This window comes from Aspergillus pseudonomiae (assembly GCF_009193645.1).
Source record: "Aspergillus pseudonomiae strain CBS 119388 unplaced genomic scaffold BDV37scaffold_33, whole genome shotgun sequence".
In the NCBI taxonomy this organism is placed as follows: domain Eukaryota; kingdom Fungi; phylum Ascomycota; class Eurotiomycetes; order Eurotiales; family Aspergillaceae; genus Aspergillus; species Aspergillus pseudonomiae.
This window is the reverse complement of record NW_022476025.1, coordinates 57,829-80,100: the sequence shown is the minus strand read 5'-3', so window position 1 is coordinate 80,100 and position 22,272 is coordinate 57,829. Positions and strand designations below refer to the sequence as shown.

The 22,272-nt window shown below is 49.3% G+C and overlaps 6 protein-coding genes across 6 annotated transcripts; all 6 read left to right on the top strand.

The window, feature by feature from the left end:
• Positions 1-208: 208 nt before the first annotated feature.
• Positions 209-4,128, top strand: BDV37DRAFT_248112 (putative NF-X1 finger transcription factor). The gene has a single exon (XM_032081959.1). It carries the CDS (start codon positions 437-439, stop codon positions 3,905-3,907), a length of 3,471 nt encoding a protein of 1,156 aa, XP_031941381.1. The 5' UTR covers positions 209-436; the 3' UTR covers positions 3,908-4,128.
• A 3,006-nt stretch (positions 4,129-7,134) lies between these two features.
• On the top strand, positions 7,135-9,476 carry sit2 (putative siderochrome-iron transporter). Its single transcript, XM_032078526.1, has 3 exons — positions 7,135-7,671; positions 7,741-8,354; positions 8,411-9,476. Exons 1-3 carry the CDS (start codon positions 7,400-7,402, stop codon positions 9,346-9,348), a joined length of 1,824 nt encoding a protein of 607 aa, XP_031941380.1. The 5' UTR covers positions 7,135-7,399; the 3' UTR covers positions 9,349-9,476.
• A 647-nt stretch (positions 9,477-10,123) lies between these two features.
• Positions 10,124-12,593, top strand: BDV37DRAFT_283107 (GH92 family glycosyl hydrolase; the record flags this gene model as incomplete). Its single annotated transcript, XM_032087218.1, has 3 exons — positions 10,124-11,241; positions 11,290-11,964; positions 12,011-12,593. The coding sequence occupies 3 exons, from the start codon at positions 10,124-10,126 to the stop codon at positions 12,591-12,593; spliced, it is 2,376 nt and encodes a 791-aa protein (XP_031941379.1).
• A 1,072-nt stretch (positions 12,594-13,665) lies between these two features.
• BDV37DRAFT_283106 (uncharacterized protein) lies at positions 13,666-14,723 on the top strand (the record flags this gene model as incomplete). Its single annotated transcript, XM_032087217.1, has 3 exons — positions 13,666-14,174; positions 14,234-14,266; positions 14,333-14,723. 3 exons carry the CDS (start codon positions 13,666-13,668, stop codon positions 14,721-14,723), a joined length of 933 nt encoding a protein of 310 aa, XP_031941378.1.
• A 681-nt stretch (positions 14,724-15,404) lies between these two features.
• On the top strand, positions 15,405-17,672 carry BDV37DRAFT_117961 (gamma-glutamyltransferase). The gene is made up of 7 exons (XM_032078525.1): positions 15,405-15,772; positions 15,831-15,864; positions 15,919-16,078; positions 16,132-16,711; positions 16,768-16,928; positions 16,980-17,113; positions 17,176-17,672. The coding sequence occupies exons 1-7, from the start codon at positions 15,536-15,538 to the stop codon at positions 17,622-17,624; spliced, it is 1,755 nt and encodes a 584-aa protein (XP_031941377.1). The 5' UTR covers positions 15,405-15,535; the 3' UTR covers positions 17,625-17,672.
• Positions 17,673-18,567: 895 nt separating this feature from the next.
• Positions 18,568-21,503, top strand: BDV37DRAFT_271591 (putative pre-mRNA splicing factor; the record flags this gene model as incomplete). Its single annotated transcript, XM_032084741.1, has 3 exons — positions 18,568-20,183; positions 20,858-20,939; positions 21,018-21,503. 3 exons carry the CDS (start codon positions 18,568-18,570, stop codon positions 21,501-21,503), a joined length of 2,184 nt encoding a protein of 727 aa, XP_031941376.1.
• Positions 21,504-22,272: the final 769 nt, after the last annotated feature.

Here is a 22,272-nt window from a genome sequence, read left to right as displayed (position 1 = left end):
ATTTTTTGAATTATATAGTAATATCAACACTAGAATGATCTGAATATCATTAAGAATCAAAGGTCTCGTTTAATTCAAGTGAGTAGGTAAATCCAACCCTACTAAAAGTATGACTCAGGCGGCCTGGCCACATGACTCATGAAGACTCATGAAGACTGTCCATCTTCTACTGCATATGATTGGAGGCTTAGGAGCCAAACGGCTAGAGCCGCAACGGAGCTTCCGCCACTCAATTCTGAAATTCTAAGGAACAATTGCCCCGTCGATCTTTCGATCGCCTTCTCTTTTGATTTAATCCTCGTCGCCTCCGGGGGAACAGGCCCTGTTTCATTTCCTTTGTTATCCTCAGACACACCTCCTCTCGGGTCACTAGAGGGAGTCTCCTCGACCATCTGTCATATCGCACCTACCAATTGCAGTTAGTTCTTTATCGTGCATGAGCGGGCGGGACGAAATTTGTAACCGGCTATCGATCACCGAGACTATGTCCGACGCGCCTGCACCCGTTGCAGAGGGAAGCGCATCTCGCCCGAGGCCATCGAGACGTGGAGGCCGAGGTCGTGGCAATCGCAGTCATCGACGGCCTCAGACGCAAACTACAGAACGCTCTCATGATGCACAACCGCCAACTCAGCCGCCGTCACAAATCCAATCTACCCAGATTCCACCGCCAGACCCTCCCGCTGATGCACCACGCTCTCGCAGAGGACCACGGAGGGGAAGAGGGGGAGGTCGGGGTGGCGGCGCACCCTCGGAGGGCAGCAGTCATCGACAGAGACAACGAGGCGGAGATCGAGGGACAACCAGTACGGGCAGACAGTTCGAGGGGCGCTTAACGAAAGCAGAGCAGGCTCCGGAGGACGAACAGATTGATGCAGCAGTGGATACGAATGATCTAGGATTGAGGGCCGACGCGCCTGCATTTGTGCCAGGAACCCAGCCAGAACATGTCGCGAACAAGGCAACTCCCTCGACTACTGCACCCGCAAAGAAGAAGCCTAAAGCTAAGAATGCCCCGCCTCCGCCGCCCAAAGTTACGACAAAATCAGTAGCGCCCGACATCGCCACTCGCATTCACGAGGATATTGCTCACAACCTTTATGAGTGTCCTATTTGTACCGCAGAGCTGGGGAGGAGATCGCGTGTCTGGAACTGTGGGTTATGTTGGACGGTATTCCATTTGAGTTGTGTCAAGAAATGGTCGAAGAACGAAGGTGCTGCTGCGCAGGACGCTGCTCGTCGCCAGGGAGAAGGAGACCCCACTACCCCCCGAGCCTGGCGCTGTCCTGGCTGTAACCTTCCCCAAGAAGTATTCCCATCAAATTACACTTGCTGGTGTGAGAAAGAAGTTGACCCGCGGTCGCTTCCCGGCCTTCCACCTCATTCATGCGGACAGACCTGTGCACGGCAGCGGAAAGGCTGTCCGCACCCGTGCGATACGACCTGTCATGCTGGACCCTGCGCGCCATGTACAGCTATGGGCCCTACTCAAGATTGTTTTTGCGGCAGGAATTCGTCCACCAAGCGTTGCCAGGATACCGATTATGAAAATGGATGGAGCTGCGGGGAAATCTGTGGGGATCTTCTGCCGTGCGGCGAGCATACTTGCCCTCGACCCTGCCACGAGGGTCTCTGTGGTGATTGTGAGGAGAGGATAGAGGCTCGCTGCTACTGTGGAAAGGTACAGACGGAAATGCTGTGCAGTTCCAAAGATGAGGAAATGGACAGCCAAATGCTGCGCGATGAGGACGGTGAGAAGAGTCACGTTGAGGAGTGGACTGGTTGTTTTGATTGCGGAGACCAATGCAATCGCCCCTTCGATTGTGGCGTTCACTTCTGCCAGCAGCGCTGTCATCCACAGGATATACACCCCGCCCACTGTCCAAGGTCACCAGACGTCGTGCTTCATTGCCCTTGTGGTAAAACACCATTGACCGAGATTCCCGGATATACCCCCCGAAACTCTTGTGAGGACCCGATTCCCAACTGTCTGGAGGCGTGTGGAAAGATTCTGCCATGTGGACACTCATGCGACAAGGTCTGCCACACCGGTTCATGTGGGCCTTGTTTGCGCAGAGTGCCCGTGCCGTGCCGTTGCGGACGAAACTCTTTTATGTCCATTTGCCACCAAGGTACTCTTGAGCACCCTCAGTGTTTCCGCGTCTGCAAGGCTGGCTTGCATTGTGGTCGCCATGCTTGTGCTGAGCGGTGTTGTCCCGGCGAACAGAAGGCGGTTGAACGTCAGGCTCTGCGGCGGAAGCTCAAGTCTCATCTTCGCCCAAGTGATGAAGATGTGGAGGCCGAACATATCTGCACTCGAGTGTGTGGCCGTATGCTGAAATGCGGGCGGCATACATGCCCTGAGCTCTGTCATAAAGGACCCTGCAACACTTGTAGAGAAGCCATCTTTGAGGAGATCTCGTGTAATTGCGGTCGATCTGTTTTGTATCCGCCCTTACCTTGTGGGACCCAGCCGCCGCCATGCTCTTCCCCGTGCGAACGCCCAAAATCATGCGGACATCCCCAAACGCCACACAACTGTCATACGGATGAAGAGGACTGTCCAAAATGCCCTTATTTAACCGAAAAGATGTGTTTGTGTGGAAAACAAATGTTGAAGAATGTGCCTTGTTGGCTGGCAGATGCGCGGTGTGGCCGTATCTGTGGCGAAACGCTTAAATGTGGCTCTCATACGTGCAAGAAGAACTGCCATCGCCCAGGCGATTGCGAAGATACTTTGAAGCCTTGCCAACAGCCATGTGGAAAGACCAAGACAATGTGCGGTCATCCATGCACGGAGCCTTGCCACGCGCCTTATCCATGCCCGGAGAAGACGCCCTGTTCCTCCAAGATCACGGTAACATGTGGTTGCGGACGACTCCGTCAGGAGCGTCGCTGCAATGCAGCGAAGGCTGTGGCATCAAAGGGACAAGTGCAGCAGCCACAAAGACTGCCTGCTGTGACACCATTGACGTGTGATGATGAATGCGCGCGGCTTGAGCGGAACCGTTCGTTGGCATCTGCTTTGGGAGTTGACATTAACCCGTCAACAACCGTTGCTCAGAATTTGACGGCCACGAACCTCCCCTACTCGTCTGAAACCTTGGACATGTATATCCAGCTATCGTCCTCCGCTCCTTTGTCTACCCTCCAATCTTACGAATCTACCCTTCACTCGTTAGCGGCCAATCCAACACAACGTTCTGTACGCTTTCAGCCGGCCAAGTCATCCCTGCGGGCGTTTGTTCATTCCCTCGCAACTGACTGGGGTTTCGCAAGCGAGAGCTTTGACCCTGAACCTCACCGACACGTGTTTGTTTTGAAACCGACAGTGTGGAACCCTCCTCTTCTTGGGATGGGCAATGGAACAGCGATCGGAATCGGCGGCATGAGTGTGAGCGAATGTGTTAAATTGCGCGAACGCCAGAGACAGAAAGAACGTGAAGCTCAACGTCTTGCGGCAGCGGAAGCAAAGGCCCAACGGGAAGCCGTTAAGGCCCAGGCAAACGCCGCCAGCGAGGGTGGATGGGCTCAGGTCGCCGCCTCACGACGAAGCAACACCAGCACCCGGAGTACGACTCCGAATCCAGGCACGGCTTCCCGGTCTGGCTCGATGTTTGCAGCTCTCGCCGGCGATGATGGCAGCACATGGGGCGCTCCAAAGAAGGAAAAGCTCGTTCTTCGTTCAGGAGTAGGCGCTGGGAAACAAATGCGAACCCGACAACCCGCAGCTGAGGTCGTTGATAGTTGGGAAGAAGAGGAAGAAAAACAAGAGCTGGAGGAGCGTGCTCGGGAGCAGGAGCAGGAGCAGGAGCAGGACGATGCACAAGGAGATATTCAGAAAGAAACCACCGAAATCGAAACAACAGGGACTGGAGAAGCAATCGCTACTTCTTCGGCGGTCTGATACCGAGGCGTTTGAGATGATTGTTAATGGTTGCGTATGGAACGTTTTCTTAATCTTTGTTTGTTTTTCCTTTTCTACGGCATCATGGATATGGTTTCATATGATGATGATGGCGATCAGATTAGCGAGCAGGATTCGCATAAGTGGTGTGTTTAAAAAGCGACTCGTAATCTAATAAAAAGTTTGATAGAGCTTGACTGAATGATACATGATACTACTACAATACCATAGAAAACTAATCAAATCAGTAGAAAACTTCAAGTGAAAGGGAGAACCTGAACAAGCGATCCTAAGTTGTAAGCTTAGAGATTCTTCCCGCAAAGCGGGACGAGTCCCTGGAGCCATCTCCTTAGTCGTAGTACCTCGATCCCGGATACTGGTGAATATAAAGGTAGACTTGAAGTGCCTATGCGGTCTAATACAGCTGTACCAGCATAGCTCGTTTATTTGCCCTGGTATAGCTGAGGCGATTTGTCATATCCTTTAGGGGAAGAGCCATCCAACCAACAAGCATAACCAAGCTCACATATGAACCAACTCTCCTCAAATTGGCTACTGTAGCACAACTATTAATTACGCGACTGAGACCGTGCTATCTGTGCCATCTTCTCTATAAGGCTGAGCCAATTTACTGTGACACGTTACACGGAGACAGAGCTACTATACTTGTCCTATGCTTCTGTAAAATGTATCGACCGCATAGGGTTACGTACCCCCCTTTTCTATGCCCCAGCCTGCGCCAGTCAAGCTTTGAGATAAGCCATTGGTTCCGGGTAGATTACACTAATTAAATGAAAAGAATCATGATCGACAGATGATGTGGACTGCCGCAGCCACTACTGCGGTTACAGGAGAAGCATGTACTAATCCATCCTGTTTCACTTATTAATATCATGAGAGAATGATCAGCGGAATGCAGCAAGCTAAATTATTCCCTCCTTTGATCATTGATCTTCATCTGTTTCATTATTGATTTGGGTTATCTTTTCAATCTTCTTCCGACGTGGGTGAGTTGAAGGTCCTTCGTTATCATTACTAGATGGATGTAATAATCATTAGGTAACCACTAGCGACCCTGACCGAGTTCACGCTTCCCTGTCTGTCGCTTTGCTTTTTCTCCTTTGTCTCGTTGCATGTTGCGATTGTGGGGATGGGCCTGATGGCTTCGTCTAGATTGACTCGAACAGCTCCATGGCGGCAGCTATTGAATTCCCGTGGCGAACTGTAGTTGCCTATCGTTCTCATTGGGGATAGCTTACAGGGGACATGGACTCCGGACTCACCCGGCGATTCTCGAGGCTGTCTTGTGGCGGTCGGGACCTCCGGTTACAAAATCTGGTACGGTGCGCAGCACTAACCCAGCCTAAACGATCTAGACAGGTGGGATAATAAGGGTTTCCACGGTAGCCTGCACCAAAGCGGTGTTTCGTTGTCTTTTCTTTGTCTGTCGTTGCCCCCAAACTAGCGAATCTTTTTTTTTTTTACCTTCGCTCTTTTAATCAATCGTTCTGGCGGTTTGTGTTAGCGTAGTGCGGTGGGTTGAGGACAAAAATCTGACGGTTCATGCTGGCTCTACCGACAGTGGCTTGGCAACGGGCAATACAGAGAGGGAATTTTCTTGGACAATACGGAGTACTAGTATCTAACAAGGAAGATAGAAAATGCTTATTGGGTAGATTGATTAGAAAAATGATTCGGGATGAAAGCATAATATATCAGACTTTCGGAGCTCTTTGTGTAGTTGGACATCAGATTAGATTATCTGATTGATTTGATCCCAGACGAAAATCTTATCTACCATGGGACAGACGCCTGGCAAACAATGAAACTTTCTCGTGGTCGACGACGTCAACACTGAACACACGGTGAAAAAATTTGCAGGCCTGATGGTGTTGCCGACGTGGGGGCCAGCCGTGCACTAAGTGGGGAATGTTTAGTGGGAATTTTTGACTTTTTGACTGGATTTTTATGGCATGACTGACTGAGCTTTGGGCAAGACTTGAATACTACTCTGATAGACACTGTGTACACTGTAGAAATTTCAGAAGCGATCATCAGCGGTTGTTGGTCACCTGAGTGTAGGGATATTTCTTTTTTGCCTGGGTTGCTTTTCCCGATTTGTTTAGTTTGAGGGGTTCTTGACGTGGTCATTGTTCATGGTAACTTACCCAAAGCTCAACCTTGCCCGGTCTAGTGGAAAAGGAAGAAGTCAAATCAGTTTCCGAAGTTAAATGTCACATTGTTGGTTGGGAAAAGAAACACTACTCTCACGCACTAACTCAAATAACTCCCAAGAAAGCGGGATGATAGTCTAGTGCCCAAGACCAGAGATGTACTGTACCTGTATGCACTATAAGACTTAGCTACCGCAGTACGATGCTTGCTTTCCTGTTCTCTGCTCGGGCCATGTCTTGATTCAAATGTGAGACGCCTCATACGCCAGGACGATCCCACTCAATTGATCCCGTCACCTCACGGCCAAGTCTTCTCTTCCGCGGTTGGACGTTTTGTTCATCTCGTTTGACTTTACAGCTGGTATTCGCTCCTTGGCATCGCGTGGGAGAGGACGTACTAAGCGCTGTGTGGAGGAACTACTGTGCACCGGTGGGGATGAGTATATCCACACCGGAGGTTTTTCGTGTGAGGACGATGCTCGTCCTCAATCATATGTCGCATCGCACCAGAACTCGTAGAGTGTTTCCAAAAGAGTCAGTCTCGATCGAAGCGAAAGGGAGGATATTATACTTGGAGAAATCAGTTCTCAAGTTGCATGCAGAGGTAGGTAGGGTAGTGTTGTTTGCAATATACACCGACAAGGAAACCGCTCCTGCACCGGAAGAGAACCAGGGAGATGAAACCTGCAAGGGCAAACAACGGATCATCATCCTGTCGAGGAAACTTCCTTTTTTCTTTTTTCTTTTTCTTTTCCATCCTATGAGCACCACCAATGAGTGGGTATAATTTCCGCTCAGGCATTTTTTCAGCTCCGAGGCAGCGTGTATCGGTCGGTATCGGATGAGACTAAAATGGCAGTTCCATAATCAGATCCCAGAAAATGTTATCTGATCCGGCCATTCGCTTTGTGGCTCCACGCCTACAACCTCCTTCGCTCCATGATTGGTTCGATTCCACCTCTTCCACCACTCAATCAACATCGCTTGGGCTCCACGTTGAAGCAGCGCGTCTTGTGCGGGAAAGGAAAATTGTGTTTCGCATGATTTCTATGGCCCGGCCTATGCGCCGTTACTGGCCGATATATTGCGGTTGATTTCCTCGTGCGGATTTCTTTCCTTCTTCCCTCTTTTATAGATATTTTCCCTCCCCCCTCCCCTTGTTACCTTGGGCACCCAAGCTTTCACCCTTTGATTACTTTCAATTGGGGAAACCACGCCATCAAGATCTCAAACAGCAAGTGTGATCTTCACGCTCGGAGATCAGAAGAGAAGGGAGCGAACGAGGGATCGCGCTTGGACGTGACCCATTCAATCAAACATGGGTTTCTTGGAGAAATTCACTGGTGCTACACCAGCTGCAGAAACCGGCGATACCGAAGCTCATAGGCCAAAAAATGCAGCGGAAGCAACCGGAGACCAGATCCTTTCTGTTGAGACTGACAGTTCCCGGCTGAGTCTTGAAGCGCGCAACGAGAAGGAGGCCCAGGAACATCCCGATCAGGTCACGCGAGATGCGTATCTCGGTCAGCAGAGAGCCGAAGCCGCTGCCCTTGTTTGGAGTAAGAAGGTAGTCCTTGCTACCTATGGCTGGTGAGTATCTCGCCTAATTTGTCAATTGTTTGTCAAATTTCATGTCTAATTATGCATGGTCAACTACAGGATTTGGGTGTGTTTCTTTATGATGGCGCTTCAGTCAGCTCTCAGCAGCACCGTGATGTTAGCCGCTTATTCCAGTTTCTCGTCCTCCCCGCAGGTCGCTACGTCCAACATTTTGTATAGTATCATCGGGGGCGTCCTGAAGCTGCCCATCGCTAGACTTCTTAACGTGTGGGGTCGTGCAGAAGGTTTGCTCGTCTTCGTCGGAGTCTACACCCTAGGCCTGATCATCCTTGCTTCATGCAATGGACCTAATTCCTTCGCCGCCGGACAAGTGTTCTTTTGGGTCGGGTACAACTCTGTTTACTATATTCTCGACGTCTATATTGCCGATACCTCTGGCCTGAAGAACAGAGCCTTTGCTTTCGCTTTTGCCAGCACGCCATTCATCTGTACTGCCTTCACAGCACCTTTGGCTGGCCAGTCTTTTGTCCGCCACACCGGCTGGCGCTGGGGTTATGGTGTGTTCGCTATCGTGGTTCCCGTCACCATCTCTCCCCTTGCTATAGTTTTCAAATACTATGAGCGAAAGGCCATCAAGGCGGGTGTCTTCAAACGGGAGCCTAGTGGCCGGAGTACTGGGCAATCAATTGTACATTATTTTCATGAATTTGATGGTATGTTGCAAAAGCTCCCGCCTCTCTGCTTGTTTGCTGACATTATGCGATTTCAGTTATTGGTGGAATCCTCCTGATGGCCGCTTGGATCCTTTTGCTCTTGCCATTCAGCCTGGCAACCTACGGTCGGGCCCAATACAAATCCGCCACTTTCATCGCCGAGATCGTCGTCGGATTCTGTCTACTTTTTGTTTTCGCCGCGTGGGAGAAGTGGGGTGCTCGCTCCCATTTCGTAAGCTACGAGTTGCTCAAGACGCGCACCGTTTTAGGTGCCTGCGGTATGGCTGCTATTTCTTTCTTCAGCTTCTACTGCTGGGATCAGTACTTCATGAATTTCTGTATTGTCGTGTACAACCTCAGCGAGTCGATGGGTGGTTACATGGCGCAGATCTACAACGTTGGCTCCACCTTCTGGGGTGTTGGCTTCGGTTTGTGGGTTCGGTTGACCAAACACTTCAAGTACGCTTGTCTGTTCTTCGCGCTTCCCCTCATGATCCTGGGTGCCGGTTTGATGATTCACTTCCGTGGTGAGGGCGGTGGTGATATTGGCTATGTGATCATGTGCCAGATATTCATCGCTTTCGGTGGTGGCTCTATTGTCCTTGGTAATGAAATGGCTGTCATGGCCTCCGCTGACCGTGAAGGAGTGCCCATGATGCTGGCAATATTGGGTCTGTTCAACAGCCTGGGTGGTGCTATTGGCTATGCTGTGGCCGCAGCTATCTTCAACAATACCTGGCTCGATGCTCTCCAGAGCCGTTTACCAAGCGACATGCAGTCCCAGGCCAACAAAATTTACGTTGATGGTTATACACTCCAGGTAACGTACCCTATGGGAAGTCCAACCCGTGATGCCATTAACTACGCATGGGGTCGTTCTCAAATGTACGGTTCGATTGCCGCGACCTGTCTGCTTGCTCTGGGAATTCCTTGCATCGCCATCTGGAAGAACTACAATGTCGACAAGAAGCAGAACAAGGGTACTGTTCTTTAAACAGTGGGCCTCTCCTTCTACAAAACTTGGAAGAAAAACAATAGAATCTCTCTTGGATACCCACATCTCATGTACTAAATATTGATAATTTGGAATGGTTAGTTAGAACGCCACAAGGAAAGGGCGAGAACCCTCCTATATGGTTGTAATACTTATCGATTTAATGTCAAACTCATACCGATTACTACTCTTTACATTCAGGACGCCTTTGATCAACTACTCCATCTCTAGATGGAGCCTATCGCCCTCTCCTATCCATCTCTATCTCGAAGCAGCACTGTGTTCACAACTTTCTAGAATAGTATAAAGGATATGGCGAATGGGACGGTCGAATATGACCTCAATTTATGATGCTCTATCATGAGTTGAACATAGCCTATTTCCTCCTGACAGATTTTGCATGTCTTTTACCTATAGTCCAGTTGTATGCACGGACATACATACATACATACTACTACTACTACTACTACTACTACTACTACTACTACTAGTACTCGGATACCCCAACCCCGCGGGCACGTGCGACATCCCTTGCAGACCATCCAATACATTGTCCCCAACCTCTGTCGATCAGCCCCTTCGCTTGGACATGATGTTACATTGCATTCAGTGGGTATTGAGTTATCTCCAGCTACTCCGCTATGTCACACTGTTACTCCACTTCGTACACGCTTTTCCCCCAGAAGTGTGCCTCACACACGATAGACTTTCAACCCCACCAAACATGCTGTTTGTCGTTAATCGGATCTGAGGTCTTTAATATTAATCATATGCAATGAGTATACGTCGAAAGTACATCGCCATCTTATGTGCTCAACTGACGAGCCTTGCTCTGGGAAGTCATCAAGCGCGCACTCCAGCGGCGAACCAAGATGTCCTTGGATATGTTGACCCTCTCATCGGGTCAAATAACGGAGGCAATGTGTTTGCAGGAGCTAGTCTACCTTATGGCATGGCCAAGGCAGTAGCAGATGTTGATGGTCAAAATACCTCGGGTTTTTCCACCGACGGCAGCAACGTCACCGGATTTTCTGCTTTACATGATGCCGGCACAGGGGGGAACCCATCATTGGGCAACTTCCCTTTGTTCCCTCAATACTGTCCTGAAGACGCGCTTGATAACTGCAACTTCCCCAACGCTGCGCGGGCAGTCCATTATCTGAATGACTCGGTTGTCGCCCGGCCGGGGTATTTCGCTCTCTCGCTGGAGAATGGGATTGATGCTGAAATGACCACCACGGAACATGCCGCTTTGTTTCGCTTCAACTTCCCTTCAGCGACAGCAGCGAATGGTTCGGGGCTTAGTCCGTTGATCATGGTAGATCTGACTGATCTATGGAAGAGTCGACAAAACGCGTCCATTAGTATAGATGCCCAGACAGGACGTATCAAAGGAAATGGCACATTTCTTCCCAGCTTTGGTGCAGGCTCCTACGTATCGTATTTCTGTGCTGATTTTGCCGGCGCATCCATACGAGATAATGGAATCTGGGTCAACAATCGAGGAGGAACTGAGCCTAAAGAGCTATACGTTACTCGAGGGTTTAATAACTTTTATCTCGAGGCTGGCGGTTTTGTCAGGTTTGAACGGCCTAGTAATGGATCGGTGAGTGTACGAGTCGGCATTAGTTATATCAGCACAGATAGAGCTTGCGAGAATGCACAACGTGAAATCCCGCAACCACTAGAGGAGTTCGACGATATTCGGCGTCGTGCAGAGAGTGCTTGGAGAGAAAAGCTTAGGCCGATATCTATAAAGCCAGGTGGTGCGAGTGAAGCTTTGCAGACCAGCTTCTGGAGTGGTGTCTATCGCACAATGCTTGATCCACAAGACTTGACCAGTGAGAACCCACTCTGGAAAAGCGACGAGCCCTACTTTGACTCCTTTTACTGGTACGTATACTCGATTCTCAGCTTGGTACAGGACCTGACATCCTTTAGTATCTGGGATTCCTTCAGGGCACAGCATCCATTCCTCACAATTGTTGATCCAGCGGCACAGTCGAGAATGGTACGCAGTCTCCTCGACACGTACAAACACGAAGGCTGGTTACCAGACTGTCGCATGAGCCTCTGCAAAGGCTGGACACAAGGTGGTTCAAATGCCGACGTCGTGCTAACCGATGCGTATGTAAAAAATCTCACTGGGATTGATTGGGACTTAGCATACGAGGCCATGGTCAATGACGCTGAGAACGAGCCCTTGGAATGGTCGTATGAGGGAAGAGGTGGCCTGCAAAGCTGGAAACGACTCAACTATATACCATACCTGGACTTTGATTACCTGGGCTTTGGTACTAATTCCCGAAGTATCTCACGAACGCTGGAATACTCATACAACGATTTCTGTTTATCGACAGTTGCCAAAGGACTCCAGAAGGAAGACTACATTAAGTACCGATCCAGAGCTGGAAATTGGCAAAACTTATATAAAGCTGACCAAACTTCTTTGATCAACGGCACTGACACTGGCTTTGTTGGCTTCTTCCAACCCAAGCATCTAAATGGAACGTGGGGTTACCAAGATCCAATTGCCTGCAGTGCCCTTGCTTCATGGTGTTCACTAACAAGCAATCCATCCGAGACTTTTGAATCTAGCGTATGGGAGTACCAATTGTACAAGCCCCTTCCCAGCTCAAAATGCGAACGCTAACGATTATAGCTACGTCCCCCATGATATGGCGACTCTGATAGACCTCCTCGGTGGCCCAGACACATTCGTCTCCCGACTCGACTTCTTTCATACCTCTGGTTTAGCGGATATGGGCAACGAACCTGTGTTTCTAACGGTATACCAGTACCACTATGCCGGGAGACCCGCGCTCTCCTCTCGCCGTGTGCATAGCTACATCCCATCTTTATTCAACACCTCGAACAGCGGCCTGCCTGGAAATGATGACTCAGGAGCTATGGGTGCATTTACTGTGTTCTCCATGATGGGCCTTTTCCCAAACCCTGGGCAAGATGTCTACCTGATTATTCCTCCGTTTTTTGAGGAGGTTCAGGTCACGCACCCAACAACAAACAAGACTGCTACGATTCGAAACGTTAACTTCGACAATGCCTACAAAGATATTTACGTGCAGAGTGCAACGCTCAATGGGAGCCCTTATACAAAGAGTTGGATTACCCATGACTTCTTCACTCAGGGTATGACGCTAGAGTTGACTCTGGGGGACACTGAAAGTGACTGGGGCCGTCGTGAGGAAGACTTGCCGCCTAGTCTGAGCAAGTCATTTAGCTGAGACAAGGCCGAAATTTTATGGCAAATTGATGTGGTGCCTGAAATAGAAATGGGAGCTCAAAATGTAGTGGCCTCTACTTATGATCATAGTTTATCTGAGACAATGTAGATGACTGTGCTGCACTGGTATGGCAGTATATATATAACACAGTGGGTCCAGAGTATATAAGAAAAAGTACTGTAGTTATCGAGGATTTAGCTTAGGGATTCTGTGCAGCCCCTGCCAACTAGGCTCACTAGCTTGATTATCCAGGGCTGCAGGACTCACTTGGTCTGTTCAACGCTCCCGAGTCTGACATGCGCAACTTTAACCTTGTTGGGTAAAGCATGGTGTCAGCCTGAGGCCATGCTGTAATTACCCCGACCAATCGGTGTCGCCACATGACGGGAACTTTTCCCCAACTCCGAATAGCCCCCGTGATTCTGTGAACAACAGCTTATCCGATTCTATGGGACAGAGATGTAGGTAGCAGGCCCTGCATATTGCATACAGTTTAAGGGGATCTACTTTCCTGTCGAAATTCTCGTAATTGTTATTGCCTGCCATCTGTGTGACAGCAATTATCTCGATTTCGTCTTCGAGCACACATAATTTAGTGCGGAAGCAGTCTTCTCGCCCCTCCTGAACAGTACTACTTCGGTAAACTGAACCACTATAGGTTTCCGCGTCACGGAGATTTCAAGGTTCTTTGCCCTGAATGCCCTCGCGTCGCAGTCATACAAAGTCCCGAAAGGGCTGTCTGCAATGTAAACGGCGCCATGTCAAGGTTGGTTACTTCCATGATTTTCCATCTTATTTTCGTTTCATCATCACATGACTTTCATTGGCTTCATTGGGTTGACACTTTCCATCGCATCTTTCGCTCTCTTTTCGAAGACAATCTATCTTCTACACAGTCGTTGACAAGTTCTAGTGCGACGAAGAGCTCCCAAGGTGCGGCTTGTGCCAAAAACGAAAACTGCAATGCAAGTACCCAGCCTCATCCAATGAGGCTGATGGTCTAAATCCTTCCACACCTCAGGATGAGGTTGAGTCAATACATAGCTCAAACGAGCTGTCTTTATCCACAAGAATGCTGGAAATGAGACTTTTCCATCTCTACCTGACGGAGACGTATATCACCCTGTACCCCGGGAAGCTCGATACCAATCATTTCCAGTCCGCTGTCCCAGGACTAGCGACCTCTTATCCATTCTGCCTGGATGCTCTACTGGCATTTTCTGCCCTACATCTGGCCTCGAAAGAGACGGGCGATAACCGTCAATGGGTAGAGTGCGCTCTGAAGTATCAGAACCGCTCCTGTTCTGCGATGAGCCGTGTGTTGGCTGAATTCTCTGTTGAGTATTCTGGACCAGCTTTCATTTGCTCCATCCTCATCATGTTATGCTCATACGCCTACCCCTGCGTTTCCCAAGACGACCAGCCATTTGATCCTCTGGCACAAGTCCTGGCAATCCGTCGACTGCTTGCTGGTTGTGCTTTCTTTTTTCACCAGCTCGGTAAGATGGAGCATCCAGGCGAACTAGCGGGGTGGTTACGATACAAAGATAGCGAGGACTTAGAAGAAGAACTCCCGAAAGAGTAAGTGCCTTCCGCTCTACTACTGGACCTTGTACAACTAAGGATTAACGCTGGTTCAGACAACAAGACCCGAAACTCATCCAGTTACGAAGGTATTTGGTTTTCCTGACATGTTGGTATAAATGGATAGGAAAGAGCCATTACTAACATCACTCGAGTGCCCTATTGGATTCCCTAGGTCGTATACGAGGAATGATTGACGATGTTGATGAATCTCGCCGAGAAGTAAATCAGGACATCTGGGAGTTTCTGAATGAAGCAGTTAAGCGACCATTGGGCGGACGCGAAGGCGGAGTTATTGCATTGCCGATTAGAATCAGCGATGCTTATGTGGATCTCCTCAAAGAGGGCGATTGGACGGCTCGTATTTTATTTCTCCATTTCGGTGTTGGCATGCATCTCCTCTCTGACAGGTGGTTTGTGAGAGACTGGGGACGTCGGCTCGTATCGACAGTGTTGCAGCCACTTGAGGAAATCCCGATTCAATGGAAAGAGACTGTTGCATGGACAAGGCAAGCGGTGGACCTTGACCAGTGGTCACGACCTTGAACCAGAAGGAGGGCAAATAAGAAAAAAACCCGCAAGCATTCAAGACAACCAAAGAAAGATGGGGAAATTAACTCTTGATACATAATAGGATCTGCGATGGAACCGTCAAATGCGGAGATGTGGCTGACAGCTATTACGTAACAGCCTGAATTCCTTGCGGGTTGACACCCAAACCCCATGATAACTATACGGAGGATCGAACAATGGGCGATGATAGCAACCCGTTGGGTGGGCCATGGATATCCCTACCTGATCCGGCAGGTCGTCAGATGACTTCAACTCGGGCTTTGCGCTTATCTGGTTCATGTGTACCGAGCATATGCGGAGATACGGCAGCATTGTTATCTCTAGATTAGAGCCCTCCCTTGCTGGGCGCAGTCAATTACATAGAGCCTCTCTATCTCTTGCTTCATCATATTATTTACTCTCTGTACCATATGTTGAAGTCCTTATAAAGTCCTTTTTCTTGGCTTACATTCTGACATGTTCTGTTTTTGTCTTATCTATTCAACGATCTCACAAATGCAGATCCCTCACCCGCACCCAATAAGCCGGAATGAGTTTATCCAAACCGAGTGAATTGGTTGGACCAGGGGTCCGAGGCATATTGGGCCGAGATGTGGAGAAGCAGGTAGATATAAGCTTGCTCGTTCTTTTCCCCTGACATTGCGCCATCTCTGGGCGTTATTTGTCTTCTTTCGGTAGTAATACCTGGTTGGTGACCTTGGCAGCCACTTTTAACCGCTTGCGACCTTCCGGGCGCCGAACTAACCACTGGCTGGCCGAGTGACGATAGGGAAAGAGCCTCGATCATGTTTCGCCTATTAAAGACTACATTATCCCTCAGCTTCATACTAGTGCTGGCATTGATACATCTACCGGATGTGCTCTCTTCACCACTGGAATCATCAGCTCGCTATGATTCGCGAAGCGCCAATGCAGTTAAACACATCGAGGAGGGCAAGCTCGGAGCAGTGGCAAGCGAGAGTGCTATCTGCAGTCGTCATGGAACGGAGATGTTGAAAATAGGCGGAAATGCCGCTGATGCTGTACGTAACGGTGACTTAGGCTCCCCGTTATATTGCCTTGACTGAGTTACAAATACAGCTGGTTGCAACGATATTCTGCGTAGGAGTTGTTGGTGAGATACATCAAAGTAGTGGAGAAGACATGTGAACTGACAAAAAGATCCCAGGAATGTACCATAGTGGAATCGCTGGAGGAGGGTTCACGTTGGTGAGGGCTCCTAACGGTTCGTACGAATTCATCGATTTCCGCGAAACCGCGCCTGCAGCTGCGTTCGAGGAGATGTTCAAGAACAACACCGGCGGATCCACCACTGGAGGCTTAGCAAGGTAACGGGCATTTTTTAATCAAGACGAGAAGCAAACCACTAATGTGCAGCTAGTGGCGTTCCTGGTGAGGTGCGAGGCCTGGAGTACCTTCATAAGAAATATGGTTCTCTTCCATGGTCGACCGTCATGCAACCTGCCATCCAGACGGCCCGTCAAGGTTTCCCAGTTGGTCGTGATCTCGTTCGTTATATGAACTCAGCCGTCGGGGGTGGAGAAGACTTCCTATCTAAGAATCCAACATGGGCTATTGACTTTGCTCCTAATGGAACCCGTCTCGGTCTTGGGGATACGATCACCCGTAAACGCTACGCAGACACGCTGGAGACGATTGCCAACAACGGCCCGGATGCGTTCTATACCGGCCCAATTGCGGAAACCATGATACAGGCACTGCAGGCTGCCAACGGCACAATGACGTTGGAAGACCTGCGTAACTACACCATTGCTATCCGAGACATCTCACAGATTGACTACCGAGGGTATAAAGTTACTGGAACAACCGCCCCCTCCAGCGGCACTGTCGCCTTGAACATTCTTAAGGTTTTGGATACTTACGACAGCTTCATGGTACCCGACAACGTGAATCTTAGCACGCATCGTCTGGATGAAGCTATGCGTTTCGGATATGGACTGGTACGTGGACGCATCTCTTTGTGTTGACCCCGGCATCTAGCTAACTTGACATCAAGAGAGCCGAACTGGGAGATCCGTCCTTTCTTGAAGGTTTAGATGAATATCAGAAAGGTATGCTGGCACAGTCGACGATTGATGAGATCCGTGGGAAAATCTCCGACCTGCACACACAGAATGTGTCTGCCTATGATCCTAAAGGCCTTGAGAGTCTTGATACGTAAGCACATGCTCGCTAAGCCCCATTATCCGGTCGTACTAACTGATCCAGCCCTGGAACGTCTCATATCGCTGCTGTTGATCATACTGGACTTACGATTTCCACTATCACAACCATCAACTTGCTTTTTGGCAGCAAGCTCATGGTGCCAGAGACGGGAATCATTATGAACAATGAAATGGATGGTTAGTGATTACCTAGACAGCCTCTTCTGCAGATCTGAACCTACCTGCTGATACTATCCAAGACTTCTCAACGCCCGGCTCGTCCAACGCTTTTGGATACGTCCCTTCGGAAGCGAACTTCATCCGACCCGGAAAGCGACCTCTGTCATCTATTACACCAACCATTGTGACACATAAGAATGGATCGGTCTTCTTTGTTGCGGGCTCGGCTGGTGGTAGTCGAATCATTACAGCGACTGTACAGAATATCATCCACGCTGTCGATGAGGGCTTGTCGGCAGCCGAGGCTTTGGCTAGGCCGCGCCTTCATGATCAATTAATCCCGAATCAGGTCAAATTCGAATATTCCTACAATAATGAGACAGTGGCTTTCATGAAATCTCTAGGCCACAATGTGACATGGGTTGCTCCAGGAGACAGCACTGCGCAGGCAATCCGGGTATTGCCGAACGGAACATTCGATGCCGCTGGTGAGCCTAGGCAACTTGACTCTGGCGGTTTCGCTGTCTGAGGACTATTCTCCAGTTGCATCTATACGGCATACGGGATAGCTGCTATCACGGATACAATGATAGACTGAACATACTTTCGGACATATTTTGAACATCTACTTTTGTGGATATGGGAACCTGAGGAGATATCTGAAGATATAGATAGAAGATTCCTCAATTGCGAATACATATATAAAGATCTATTCTCCAGACTTTCTTTAGACTACTCCCACTCTCCGTCAGTCGTAGGCTTGTCACTTTCTCGCTAACATACCTTGATATACAATCTACTGCGGACGGCTGAAGTAAAGCGAAAACAAGAGATACTGCAGCTATAACTAGTGTAGGGAACAAAGTCGATTTATAATAGAACTCAAAGGTACACAACAATTTGACAACGATACAACTTGACAACGATTGAACAAATAGTAAATAGATCCAGATGCTGATTAAACAATTACTTGATTGAGAAACATGAACAACATAAGCTTAAATACCCCTGTTGCCACTTAACGTGTATGATTAATATCGAGTTGGTCCGTGCACATGCACCAGGATCTCCGCGTCTCGCGTTTCCTATCAGCTCCGTTCACTCAAATCTCCCGTATTAAGGAAGTAACGACTGAAATTATTGGCTTACACGCACTTAATTACTGCCGTACCAAATATTATACTTCACTGATCTTATAAAGCCAACTGTTTGTTCCCCGCCAATTCAGCCTACATTTCTCGGCACCGGGATCATGGTGGCTTGAGCGCGCATAACAGCGAGGATTGACAACTTTCGATTATGACAGCCGTACACACAATCCCCCCTCCAACAGTGAATATACCCTCGGGACTATTCACCGAAAACGAACCCCACTGACAACACAACGGTTGTGTTAGTTGTCTGACCACTGCCGCCCCTTCTATCCTGAACATGCCCGACCCTAGTACATCGTCCTACCACCAGTCGACCGGATGAATAACATACTCAAGCGAATTGTTTCCCTGTTCTCTGTCAAAGAACCCCAAAGGGACGTTCCTCCAGCGGAGCGCGACGAAACCCCCGATCAGTCTCCGACTATGGATCATCCCAAGCCTGTCGCCGTTGTCGTCTCTCCTCCCGTCTTCGACCTCGATTCCTATGAATCCTTCGATGAGGATTACTTTCGACGCACGGTTGATGAGATTCTCTCCGATCAAGCTAGTTTTGAGAATAGCTTTGATGAATATCACGGCGCTAAGATGATGGATGGGACCTGTGATCGGGGGACTAGTATGATGGGGTGTTCTGCTCCTGGGAGCTCGGGGTCTAAGGCGTCGCCTTATTTTCCGAGTAAGGTGGCTAGGAAGAGGCCTGTGGCGCACAGGGTTATTCGGAAGGTTGAGAGCACAGATGAAGATGACTCGGAGGAGGATGAGGAGACCCTGATTTTGGAACAGGCTGAGGGGGTTCATGATGGCAAGGGTGGGGGCAAAGTGGTCGAACGGGAGGGTCCTGCTGATTCTGTCGCTAAGATTAAACTTGAGGAACTTGAAAAACGTGGACTCGGGGGTGATGGTGTTCGTCTTCCGAAGGACGAGGTCGGGCCTGCTGCTCGGGCTCCTTCTGTGATTGATGTCGATGCCTGCGATGATGAGGATCTTGAGGAACTCTCAGAGGAGAGGTTCGTTTTCGCGTCTGTTTCGGAGGAGGAACATAACCGTCTTGTTAAATTCCTTCTTGATCATCCTTTCATGCGCGAAGGTGCGTATCCAGTGAAACGGTCTGCGCGGCGCAGCTTCGTAAGTGATGTGCGACGAGAGGCGTCTATCTCTGGCATGGATGAAGGTGCCCTCGGTGTACTCATAAAGTGGATCAAGAAGACATATCTCGAAGTTTGCATGGTTGCCGACGCTGACAAGGAAGTATCGGCGTTCGGGGATGAGATTGATGATGAGAAGATGGTTGAACATCGATCACCAAGAGAGTTGAAGAAAGAACGAAAGAGAAAGAGGACTAGTATTGATCAGGCAAGAGGAAAGACCAAGACAAAGAAGACGAACAGATCTGACATTTCCATGGTCCCTAGCAAACACGACATACGAGAGGTCATAAATGTTGATAGCGACGATTCTGCGATTGCGATATCGAAGTCCCTCTCCGCGAACATCCATGTCAAAGAAAAGGACCCAGCTCCCCAGACTGATCTCCAACACACACCTACCTCCCATCGAGTGAATCATGGGAATGTACAAGCTGGAAGACCGGTACTTGAACATGTTACTCCCATAACACCAACTACCCCTTCAATACAGAAGCGCAATAAACAGAGCATCTCTCGCAAGAAGTCATCGCCGCCAATGCCTCGACATTATAATTCCACCCCTAATCATGATGTCAAAAGCAATGAGGGAAATCTACGAGTATCCCAAGAGCGCATTTCGCGGAACGACTCGTCTAAAAAGCGTAGCGTCTCTGATGATGCAGATCCGCCGAGCTCATATTCGAAAAATCCGAAATCGCCAAGTAACTTAAAGAATATCGCTGGAAGCCGCGAAAAGAAGCACGAAAAGAACGACAAAAAGCGACATCTCCGGAAAGAAATTATAAGGTCTGAGACGATGCCTGAGATTAGCCCTCTTTCCCGGAAAGGTGACCAACGTGCCACTGCCACTCGTATGGGAGGTACCATACCACAGGAGCTCCCAGCGGAGAGCACTTCTTTTCCACACAAGGCAGTGTCTATGGATGACCCATTTTGGGTTATGGATTTTTAAAGCCCAATGATTCGCAAGGATTGACCGCCTGCGCTGAGGTAAGGTCGAAGTATTTTAGGAACCCCTCAAGGCAGACAAAGTTGCCAAAACATTCGATACCTGAAGAAACGCTGCTTATTTTCAAGGAGCTTGGACTGCCACCCGACATCCTTTCGCCTGACTCTGATTTGAGTGATGTACCTGATGATACCACTTCTATTAACGATAATGCCTCCTTGTCACATCCCACATTACGTATATCACCCCAAAGAGATCATCTTGCGGAGAGGTCCATGGAGTCTCCCAGGACTCCGGTCAAGGGCGCGTCTCCGGTTAGATCTTGCGTCGATCTTCCAAAACCAGCACTTGGCAGACCCGCCAAAGTGTCGCCCTACTTCCCCCAGCCGCTTGTGGATCCTGAATCATGCATACCATTCCCTCCTATCGATGCTGACTCATTCGGTCTGGTTCAAGAGCAGCTTGCACACGATCCGTTCCGCCTGCTTATCGCGACTATATTTCTAAACAGAACTCGAGGAGGGGTTGCTCTTCCCGTCTTGTTCAAGGTTTTTGAGCGATATCCTACTGTCGAGGCAATGGCTACAGCGAACGTATGTGACCTTGTGGATATGATACACTGTCTTGGGTTCCAGAATCAGCGGACGAGGAAGTGTATTAGTCTCGCGCAGAGGTGGATGTCTCACCCACCGAAAAAAGATGAAAGATATCGCAAACTCCACTACCCCTGCAAATTAGACGGACGGGATGTCCGACCACAAGAGTGTATTGATGATGCAGACCCGCGTGTGGCCTGGGAGGTCGCACATCTACCCGGGGTGGGGGCTTATTCTCTGGACAGCTGGCGAATCTTCTGCCGAGATGAGTTGCGAGGCCTAGCCAAGGATTGGAAAGGGTCTGGTGCAGCTACGGCCGACTTTGTTCCAGAGTGGAAAACAGTTCTGCCACATGATAAAGAGCTGCGGGCATATCTGACTTGGATGTGGCTTAAGGAGGGTTGGGTATGGGATCGTCAGACGGGACATAAAACTCGAGCCAGTGAGAAGATGATGCGAGCTGCACGCCGCGGCGGAGTGGCTCTTGAAGAGAATGGAAATTGGATCCTGGAGACCTCGCCAGTGAAGAAAGCTGCAAATGGTCTGACTACGTGGGATTAGGCATTGGCGGATTGCATATGTATGGAGTTGGTTCACGAGTTAGACATTTCTGTGATCGTTGTTTCAGGAAAGACCTTATTCGGATATGAAATATGATACCCTTAATTGCCTATGTGGATAGATAGTCCAAGAAGTGTAGTTACTCCGCACAGCTGTTGTCTCGTCGCAGCCTAAGGCAAGCGACCCCTGCCTTAGGCACTTAAGATAATCATCTTCAGAAACATCGACAAGGCAACTTTCTCGACATGAGACTGGATACTTACTCCCTTTTCTCCATCGCAACGGTCCTTCTGGAGCTTGATGTGCTCATCAGACTAAGACTGATTTGCCTTCTCCCAGTTAGTTCCCGTCAATTGATCGGCTCGACTTTGGGCTTCCATGCAGCAGGCCCACCACGTCAGACTCACTAAAGACGAGCCAGCCCTGCGGGGAAGTCCAACCTCGTCCTCTTCACCGCAAAAGTACGGCTGGAGTTTCCCAGTTCTTTCTCTTTATGCACCGTTCCTGAATGTCTTCTCGATCTTTCTCGATCCTTTTGTGCGACCTGGCCTTGTCTATCAATTCTTCACTTGTCGATTCATATTTCTTTTTTTAGATCGTCTTCGCGCGACGGGATGTCGCATGCCCCTCGACTGGTTTTTTCCCTGGAGTGACTCAAACGCCGTGTGATTGGCATTCGACCAGTGAGACGTGCATTCCTGGACGCACTCTTAAGCGCCAGACGAGACAACCGTCTACTAGAGTGTTACTGCCTACATAAAACACAGCC